Source organism: Nyctereutes procyonoides, unplaced genomic scaffold (assembly GCF_905146905.1).
Source record: "Nyctereutes procyonoides isolate TBG_1078 unplaced genomic scaffold, NYPRO_anot_genome, whole genome shotgun sequence".
In the NCBI taxonomy this organism is placed as follows: Eukaryota; Metazoa; Chordata; class Mammalia; order Carnivora; family Canidae; genus Nyctereutes; species Nyctereutes procyonoides.
Window position 1 is genome coordinate 41,675,014 of NW_026575120.1, and position 10,327 is coordinate 41,685,340.

Genomic DNA, 10,327 nt, shown 5'->3' on the forward strand with positions numbered 1-10,327 from the left:
GAACTAAAATCTAGTCAGGCCAACGTTAAAAATGCTATAACTGAGATGCAGTCCCAAGTGGAAGCCTTAAAAACAAGAAAGGTTATGGACCACAGAGGCAGACGTAGGGAACTCAGCCACTTATTAAAACAATAACATCCGTATCATAGGAGACTCAGAAGATGAAGAGAGAGAAAAAGGGGCAGAAGTTTTATTTGAACAAATTATGTAAACTTCTCTAACCCAAGGAAGGACACAGACACTGAAAACAAGAGCACAGAGAACTCCCACTAAATTCAACAGAAGCCGACCATCGCCAAGGCACATCGTAGTCAAATTCACAAAATACACAGACAAGGAAAGAATCCTGAAAGTGGCGGAGGCGGGGTTTGTGTGTGTGGGGGAGTCCTTAACCTACAAGGAGGATGAATCCAATTTGCAGCAGATCTGTCCACAGACTTGGCGGCCCAGAAAGGAGTGGAAGGAAATATTCAATATACTGAATGGGAAATGTATGCAGCCAAGAATTCTTTCTTCAGCAAGTCTGTCATTCAGGATGGAAGGAGAGATAAAGAGTTTCCCAGACAGGCAAAAAATAAAGGAGTTCATGACCCCTAAACCAGTCTGGCAAGGAATTTTAAGGGGGACTCTTCTAGTGGGGGAAAAAAGAGACCAAAACCAACAAAGACTGGAAAGGACCAGAGAACATCGCCAGAAACACCAACTCTACCGGTAACACAAAGGCACTAAATTCATCTCTTTCGATAATCACTCTGAATGCAGATGGAATAAATGCTCCAATCAAAAGATATAGGATATCAGAGTGGATTAAAAAAACAAGATCTGGGAAGCCTGGGTGACTCAGGGGTTGAGCCTCTGCCTGCGGCTCAGGGTGTGATCCTGGAGTCAGGGATCCAGTCCCACATCGGGCTCCTGGTGGGGAGCCTGCTTCTCTCTCTGCCTAGGTTTCTGCCTCTCTCTCTCTCTCTCTCTCTTTCATGAATAAATACAATCTTTAAAAAAAAAACCAAGATCCATGTATATGCTGCCTACAGATGCTCACCTTAGACCTATAGACACCAGCAGATTGAAAGTCAGGGGATGGAAAATCATCTATCACGCTAATGGACATAAAAAGAAAGCTGGAGGACCCGTACTTATATCAGACAAACTAGATTTGAAACCAAACACTGGGGACACCTGGTGGCTCAGTGGTTGAGCATCTGCCTTCAGCTCAGGGTGTGATTCCCGGGTCCCAGGATCGAGTCCCACATCGGCCTTCCCTTGGGGATCCTGCCTCTCCCTCTGCCTATGTTTCTGCCTCTGCTTCTCTATATATATATCTCTCATGAATAAATAAATAAAATCTTTAAGTTAAAAAATGAAAGAACAAATACTGTAAGAAGAGATGAAGAAGGGCATTATTTCATAATTAAGAAAACTATCAATCTCTATCTGATTATCAGATCGAACAACTGTAAATATTTATGCCACCAACATGGGAGTACCTAAATATAGAAACCAATTAACAACAGACATACAGAAACTCACTGATAATAATACAACTACAGGGGATTTTAACATCCACTTACGATCATCTATGCAAAAGTCAACAGAGGAACAATGGCCTTGACTCTCTGGACCAGAGGGACTCAACAGATAGAGTCAGAACATTTCATCCTAAAGCAGCAGAATACATATTCGTTTCAAGTGCACATGGGACACTCTCCAGAACAGATCACATCATGGGCCACAAATCAGCCCTCAACAGGTACAAGAAGATTGAGATCATACCATGCACATATTCAGACCACGACACCATGAAACTCAAAGTCAAGAGCAAGAAAAAATTTGGACAGACCAAAAATACGTGGAGATTATGAACATCCTACTAGAGAATGAATGGAGCAACCAGGAAATTAAAGAGGGAATTTAGAAAATATATAGAAACAAATGAAAATGAAAACATGTTTCTCCAAACCTCTGGGATGTAGTAAAGACAGTCCTAAGAGGGAAGTACATAGTGATACAGGCCTACCTCAAGAAACAAGAAGTCTCCAATACACAACCTAACCCTACACCTAAGGGAGCTGGAAAAGGACAGCAACAAAGCCTAAAGCCTGCAGCAGAAGGGAAATAATAAAGATGAGAGCAGAAATAGACAATACAGAAACAACAAAACAGTAGAATGGAATAGCGAAACTAAGAGCCGGTTCTTCAAAATACTTAATAAAATGGATCAAGCCCTAGCCAGCCTCATCAACAAGAAAAGAGAAGGGACCTTCTGTAAATAAAATCACAAATGAGAGAGGAGAGATCACAATCAACACCAGAAAAATAAGACAATTATAAGGGAATACTATGAAAGATTATACGCTAACAAACTGGGAGACCTGGAAGAAATGGACAAATCCCTAGAAATGTGCAAACGAGCAAAACTGAAATAGGAAGAAATAGAAAATGTGAACAGACCCATAACTAGCAAAGGAATTGAATCAGCAAGGCACCTGGGTGCCTCGGTGGTTGAGCATCTGCTTTGGCTCCAGTCAGGATCCCGGGGCCCTGGGGGATTGAGTCCCACATCAGGCTCCCCGCATGGAGCCTGATTTTCTCTCTGCCTGTGTCTCTGCCTCTCTCTCTGTGTCTTTCATGAGTAAATAAATAAAATCTCTTTTAAAAAAAGAAAGTTGAGAAAGGACCCAAATAAAATCACAAATGAGAGAAGAGAAATAACAACAAACACCACAGAAATACCAACGATTATAAGAGAACATTATGAAAAATTATATGCCAGCAACTTAGAACCTGGAAGAAATAGATCAATTCCTAGAAATAGATAAAATAGCAAAAAGGAAAAAGGAAAAATAAGAAACTGGAACAGACAGATAACCAGCAAACAAATTGAATCAGCAATCAAAAATCTGCCAACAAACAAAGTCCAGGACCAGATGGCCTTCCCAGAGCAATTCCACTGGATATCTAAAGAAGAGTTAATATCCATTCTTCTCAAATTATGCCCCCCCCCTAAAAAAAAAAGAAATGGAAGAAAAACTTTCAAATTCATTCTATGAAGCCAGCATTACCCTGATACCAATACCAGATAAAGACCCCATTACAAAGAGAGAGAGAGAGAGGAAGAGAGAGAGAGAGAGAGAACTAAAGGTCAATATCCCCGATTAACAGAGATCAAAAAGTCTCAATAACAAACTAGCACAGTGAATCAAACAATACATTAAATAAATTATTCACCATGATCAAGTGGGAGTTATTCCTGGGTTGCCAAGATGGTTCAATATTAACAAATCAATCACGCGATACACCACATTATTAAAAGAAAGGATAAGAACCAAGTGACCATTTATTTTTTTTAAAGATTTATTTATTTATCTATTTGTGATAGACAGAGAGAGAGAGAGAGAGAGGCAGAGACACAGGAGGAGGGAGAAGGCTCCATGCCGGGAGCCTGACGTGGGACTCGATCCCGGGACTCCAGGATCACGCCCTGGGCCAAAGGCAGGCGCCAAACCACTGAGTCACCCAGGGATCCCCCCAAGTGACCATTTCAACAAATGCAGAAAAAGCACTGACAGGGGATGCCTGGGTGGCTCAGCAGTTTGGCACCTGCCTTCAGCCCGGGGCGTGATCCTGGAGTCACTGAGTCCCACATCGGACTCCCTGCATGGGGCCTGCTTCTCCCTCTGCCTGTCTCTCTCTCTCTCTCTCTGTCATGAATAAATAAGTAAAATCTTAAAAAAGAAAAAAAAATTTAAAAAGCACTGACAAAACATAACATCCAGCCATGGTGAAAACCCTCAACAGGTTAAGTTTAGAGGGGATGTATCTCAACATAATAAAAACCTTAGATGAAAAACCCAGAATATCATCCTCAATAGGGAAAAACGAAGCACTTTTCCTCTATAGCCAGGACCAAGACAGGGATGTCTGCCCTCATCACTCTGATTCAACACAGCCCGGAAGCCCTAGCCACAGCACTGAGACAACAAAAAGAAATAAAAGGCATCCAAATCAGCTAGGAAGATGTCAAGCTTTCACTATTTGATGATGAACGATTTTCTGTATAGAAAACCCAAAAATCTCCATCAAAAACTGCTAAAACTGATAAATTCAGTAAAAGACACAAAGTGAACTTGCAGAAATCTGTTGCATTTCTATGCACCAATAATGAGGCAGCAGGAAGAGAAATTGAGGACCAGGGGGCTTTTCGTCCACAGAGGGGGTCACTTTTAAAAATATCACGTGAGACATGCTGCTGGGTGCAGGCGGTTCATCGGGAGGTGAGTCCAGGTGGAGGAGCACCAGGAATGGGGGGAAAGTTGATCAGACGCATTACCACGCTGGCCACCCCTGTAGACTGGGTGCTCCGCCTGGCTGGGGTCCCTGAAGGAACCGTGTAGACCCCACCTCAGCATTGTTTGAGGTTTGGAAAGCAGGACAATCTGTTCATGTGACTTCATCCCCTATACCAATAGGTGTCTCCCCACCTGCCCACGGCGGGTGCCTAGTCTGAGCAACATCTGTACCTTCTAGAGGCTGACCAGCAGGGTTTGGGGTGCCAGCCGGTGAGTGGGGCACAGGGCAGCTTCCGTCAAGGCCCTGGAGAGGCACTGGGATTTGGGGAAGGGGATCTTGGAAGAAGGAAGACCAGTCGTGAAGCTCCAGGGAGACGGAAGGAAGGGCAGGTGGAAGACCCGCCCTCGGTGCTCTGCACAGTCGGGGAAGTGGAACAGAGCGAGCAAGGGACTACGCAGCCAAACGTGTCTGCAGAACAACCTGGGGCTTACATGACATCTTAAGGACCCCAAGGTGTATCCTGTATTCAATACAATTTGATGTAGGCGTTGAGCGCGGAAGTGGGATGTCCTACATGGACCATCATGACACTTGTGGACAAAGATCTTTTTACTTCTCCCTTCCCAAGCTCCATTCCTTTCATTTCCTTGTGTTATTCTTGGGCCAGGACTTCCAGTGCGTCCTGGGAAGGAGCGGTGGGAGGCGACACCACTAAGACAGGGTTTTTGTGGGTGCTCCTTATCAAGCTGATGGAGTCCGCCTCTGTCCTAGTCGGACGCGAGTTTGTGTCATGAACACGGTTGGGTTCTGTCCAACGCCTTCTCCGCTTCTATTGATATGTTCACGCGATTTTGTACTTAGCTTGTGACAGTGGTGGATTAGCTTCGCGGATTCTGAGTGGCAGTGGATTTTTAAGACATTTTGGCTGCAATCTGAAGACTGGAGAGGAGTGGGAGTGAGGAAACGAGAGTGGAGGTGGGGAGCTCAGCCTAAAATGCCTGGAGGAATTCTAGGGGGATGACGAAGGCCGTGGACACCAGGAACGCTGCAGGTGTTCTCACAGCCTTGCTGGGTTTCTGTGGGCAGGTTACGAGGGGAGAGAGAGGCAGGAGAGGAGGCACGGCGGTCCCACGTCAGGCTCTGCGCCCGGGCCGACAGCACCTCTGGGAGGGCACCGAGGGGCAGGTGCACATGGATCAATCTGCCCTGGGCCCGAGGACATGATGTCCTGGGACTCAGGAGCAGGTACTGAGGGCGCGGGTGTACGGCACGTGCTGCGGATGACAAAGTGGGTGCTGACACCCTCCTCGATTCTTTCATCTTTGGGTGTGAAGGACCTTAAGGATTTAGGGCGGCAGGAAAATCTGTGGTTTCTGGGAAGACTTGTGATAAAGCCACCAAGTCCAGGGTGGGCTTGAACTCTGGTGGGATGTTGTAGGAGAGAAGGAACGTTCACGACAGGCCTCACGAGGACGTTATTCCAGCAAGCAGCCCCTCCTTCTCCCGCACCAAAGTGTTTTAAAGAACTTGACTTCTTAGAGCACTTCCAGGTTCTCAGCAAAATGGAGGGGAAGGTGCAGAGACCTCACAAACACCGCCTGCCCCGCCAGGCCTCCATCGCCCACATGCCAGGTACCACAGGGTAGCTTTGCTACAACAGCAGCCCACGCTGACCCAGCGGCATCCCGAGTCCACAGGGAGCCCCGCCGGGGTTCACCCTTGGTGTCGCACCTTCTGGGGGTCCGGACGAGAGGCTGCTTGCCTGGACTGTCCAGCCCCCTGAGCTCTGAAGCCCTGCTCCGCTGTTTAGGGGATGCCTAGGAGGCCGGCGTGTCTGGCGAGCCTGTCCAAGGTCACGCGGGGTCCCCGGGAGGAGCCTCTGGGGGCCTCCCGCCTGCGCTCCGGGACTCCGGGACTCCGGGACTCCGGGACTCCGGGACTCCGGGACTCCGGGACTCCATCCCTCCGGACGCGCACTGCTCGCCCGTCTCCTCGAGGCACTTGGTCACGGAGGTGGGGGTTTTCGCTGGTCACTGGGTTGCCATGACCCGGGGCATCGCGCCCCTCGGCCTCCCTGGCCCTGCGGGCGCCCCAAGGGCCATCGCCTCCCCCGTGCCGAGCGCTCCCTGCCCGGCGTCTGCGCGGCCTCGGGCCCGGCCCGGGGGACCTCCCTGCGCACCCCTGACCCCCCCCCGCACCCCCTCCGGTCGCCCGTCCTCGGACTTCACGGCCCCGCCTGGTAGACAGACTCTGGGCCCCGCGAGGCAAAGACAGCTTCCCCGAGGCACCTCAAGAGAGGCACGGACGGGTAAGTCGAGGCCCACGGAGGGCGCGGTGGCGCTGGGCGGGGCGCGCGTAGGGGAGGCGGGCGGGGAGGGGAACAGGGCTGGTCGGCAGCTCTCGGTCCTTCGGGCACGGGGGCACGGCGGGCACGGCGGGCGCTGCACCTGCGGGGGGCCACGGGGCTCCCGCTGGTGCCAGGGCGGTCACCCAGCCGCACACCTGCGCAGTGCCCCCCGCCCCGTGCGGCTCCCTCCTCCGTCCCCCTCCCCGCGCCCCCCCCACCCCGCCCCGTGCGGCTCCCTGCCCTGCCCTGCCCTGCCCTCCCCTGCCCTGCCCTCCCCCCGTCCTGGGGCCGCCTCCTCAGACCCGGTCCGGAGGACGCAGTCACTGATTGGCCGCAGCCAGAGCGCGCCTGGCCCGGATTGGGCGCGCCGGCCCGGGGGGCGGGCCTCGGAAAGCGGAACCGGAAGTGCCGCCGCGGGCCGCCGCGGGCCGCCCGGGCGTCGGGGGTCGTGGCCGGGGAGGGACGCGGTCGTGGGCCCGCCCGGACGCCTCAGCAGGCCCGCGGCCGGGTCGCGCTCTCCTCCGCCGGGAGGACTCGGGCCCCGCCCTGCCCGCTGCGCTCGGGAGCCCGGACGCAGCCCGCCCGCCCCGGACCGCCGCCCGCGGGCTTCAGCTGGGGGGGCTGCTGGTCGCTCGCCCCGCCCCTGGGAGGGGGAGGGGGAGGGGGAGGGGGAAGGGGACGGGACCGGGGCGCCGGGGTGGGCACGAGCGCCCGCGGCGGGGCCAGCTCCTGCACGACTGAGGCCCCCGCCCGCTTCCCCGCCCCGCGCCCCTGAGCCGAGGAGGGACGGACGCGGGACCCTAGGCCTGAGGGCGACGTCACTTAAGATCGAGGCTGACGGGGACGCCCCCGGGTGCCGCTGCGGAGGGGAGCCGCGGTCAAGGCCTTGGGGCTCTGCCCGCCGGGAGGGAGGACGCGGGAATCCGAGAGCCCAGGGCAGGCCTCCGCCTCCGCCTCCGCCTCCGCCTCCGCCTCCGCCTCCGCCTCCGCCTCCGCCTCCGCGCCTCGGAACGCTCCAGGGTCCTGGGGCCCAACACCCGGGCCGCGACCTTGACGTGCCCTCTGCTGCTGCAGCCAGCGCCGTGCGCCTGCGCCAGCTCCCACGGCCCACGGCACCCGCGTCCCGGCCCGCGGCTTCCTTGCCTTCCCCGCGCCGCCCCAGGGCCGCCCCAGGGACCCACCAGCCCCCGCGGTCACCGGGGTCGCCGCCCCAGGGACCCACCAGCTCCCCCGGTCACCGGGGTCACCGCCCCAGGGACCCACCAGCTCCCCCGGTCTCGGGGTCGCCGCCCCAGGGACCCACCAGCTCCCCCGGTCTCGGGGTCACCGCCCCAGGGACCCACCAGCCCCCGCGGTCACCGGGGTCACCGCCCCAGGGACCCACCAGCCCCTGCGGTCACCAGGGTCGCCGCCCCAGGGACCCACCAGCCCCCGCGGTCACCGGGGTCGCCGCCCCAGGGACCCACCAGCTCCCCCGGTCACCGGGGTCGCCGCCCCAGGGACCCACCAGCCCCCGCGGTCACCGGGGTCACCGCCCCAGGGACCCACCAGCCCCTGCGGTCACCAGGGTCGCCGCCCCAGGGACCCACCAGCCCCCGCGGTCACCGGGGTCGCCGCCCCAGGGACCCACCAGCTCCCCCGGTCACCAGGGTCGCCGCCCCAGGGACCCACCAGCCCCCGCGGTCACCGGGGTCACCGCCCCAGGGACCCACCAGCTCCCGCGGTCACCGGGTCGCCGCCCCAGGGACCCACCAGCTCCCCCGGTCACCGGGGTCGCCGCCCCAGGGACCCACCAGCTCCCCCGGTCACCGGGGTCGCCGCCCCAGGGACCCACCAGCTCCCCCGGTCACGGGGTCGCCGCCCCAGGGACCCACCAGCCCCCCGGTCACCGGGGTCACCGCCCCAGGGACCCACCAGCCCCCGCGGTCACCGGGGTCACCGCCCCAGGGACCCACCAGCCCCCCGCCGGTCACCGAGGGTCACCGCCCCAGGGACCCACCAGCCCCCGCGGTCACCGGGGTCACCGCCCCAGGGACCCACCAGCTCCCCCGCGGTCACCGGGGTCGCACCGCCCCAGGGACCCACCAGCTCCCCCGGTCACCGGGGTCACCGCCCCAGGGACCCACCAGCTCCTCCGGTCACCGCCCCAGGGACCCACCAGCTCCCCCGGTCACGGGGTCACCGCCCCAGGGACCCACCAGCCCCCGCGGTCACCGGGGTCGCCGCCCCAGGGACCCACCAGCTCCCCCGGTCACCGGGGTCACCGCCCCAGGGACCCACCAGCCCCTGCGGTCACCAGGGTCGCCGCCCCAGGGACCCACCAGCTCCCCCGGTCACCGGGGTCGCCGCCCCAGGGACCCACCAGCTCCCCCGGTCACGGGGTCACCGCCCCAGGGACCCACCAGCTCCCCCGGTCACGGGGTCACCGCCCCAGGGACCCACCAGCCCCCGCGGTCACCGGGGTCACCGCCCCAGGGACCCACCAGCCCCCGCGGTCACCGGGGTCACCGCCCCAGGGACCCACCAGCTCCCTCGCGGTCCACCAGGGTCAGCCGCCCCAGGGACCCACCAGCCCCCGCGGTCACCGGGGTCACCGCCCCAGGGACCCACCAGCCCCCCGGTCACCGGGGTCACCGCCCCAGGGACCCACCAGCCCCCGCGGTCACCGGGGTCACCGCCCCAGGGACCCACCAGCTCCCCCGGTCACGGGGTCACCGCCCCAGGGACCCACCAGCTCCCCCGGTCACCAGGGTCACCGCCCCAGGGACCCACCAGCTCCCCCGGTCTCGGGGTCACCGCCCCAGGGACCCACCAGCCCCCGCGGTCACCAGGGTCGCCACCCCAGGGACCCACCAGCTCCCCCGGTCACGGGGTCACCGCCCCAGGGACCCACCAGCCCCCGCGGTCACCGGGGTCACCGCCCCAGGGACCCACCAGCTCCCCCGGTCACGGGGTCACCGCCCCAGGGACCCACCAGCCCCCGCGGTCACCGGGGTCACAGGTCACCGGGATCACCACCAGGCGCTGCTTCTGGGTCACGACCCCTGTCACTAGGAACGCACATTCCCATGTGTCTGACCCTTTTCAGTTGGCATAATGTTTGCAGATTTATCAGTATTTTCCATTTCTATTACTGAGTAGCAGCCCATTGTATGAACAGAACAGGATTCATGTGTCCACAGGCGGCTGTGTTGTCTCCAGCTGCGACTCCTCCAAAGAAAGCGGCCAAGCTAATTCTCCTACAAGACTTCAGTGGACACACATTTTTATTTAGTTGGGGTGAACGCCTGGGAGTGGAAACGCTGAGCCAGATGCTCAGTGTCGGCTCAAGGTATGAGACACTGCAGACTGTTCCAGATAAGACCCCCGTAGGGGCTTATCTGCTGAGGGCTCAGTAGTGAGCCTCTGCCTCTGGCTCGGGTCGTGATCCCGGGATCGAGTCCCACATCAGGCTCCCTGCGTGGAGCCTGCTTCCTTCTCCCTCTGCCTGCGTCTCTGCCTCTCTCTGGGTCTCTCATGAGTAAATAAAATCTTTGAGAAAAAACCAAACTCATAGGCACTCCCATAACCAAGGCATGAAGATTCTACTTTCTCCACAGACTTGTCAACTCCCGGTATTGCAGGCTTCAGTACATCTTCATTCTAGGGAGTAAACACCTCATCCTACAGTATTTTTTAATGATTTATTTA

The 10,327-nt window shown here is 57.6% G+C and overlaps 1 protein-coding gene across 1 annotated transcript; it reads left to right on the forward strand.

Moving 5' to 3' along the window:
• Positions 1-6,333: 6,333 nt before the first annotated feature.
• On the forward strand, positions 6,334-9,691 carry LOC129515781 (basic proline-rich protein-like). Its single transcript, XM_055334795.1, has 3 exons — positions 6,334-6,813; positions 6,975-7,264; positions 7,657-9,691. The coding sequence occupies exons 1-3, from the start codon at positions 6,334-6,336 to the stop codon at positions 9,689-9,691; spliced, it is 2,805 nt and encodes a 934-aa protein (XP_055190770.1).
• Positions 9,692-10,327: the final 636 nt, after the last annotated feature.

What these genes read in the sequence shown, in the direction of transcription:
- LOC129515781 (XM_055334795.1), top strand. Translation starts at nt 6,334, where the DNA reads ATGACCCGGGGCATCGCGCCCCTCGGCCTCCCTGGCCCTGCGGGCGCC. An exon ending in TGCGCAGTGCCCCCCGCCCC is followed by an intron (nt 6,814 to 6,974) that starts GTGCGGCTCCCT and finishes GATTGGCCGCAG; the next exon opens with CCAGAGCGCGCCTGGCCCGG. An exon ending in TTCAGCTGGGGGGGCTGCTG is followed by an intron (nt 7,265 to 7,656) that starts GTCGCTCGCCCC and finishes GGAACGCTCCAG; the next exon opens with GGTCCTGGGGCCCAACACCC.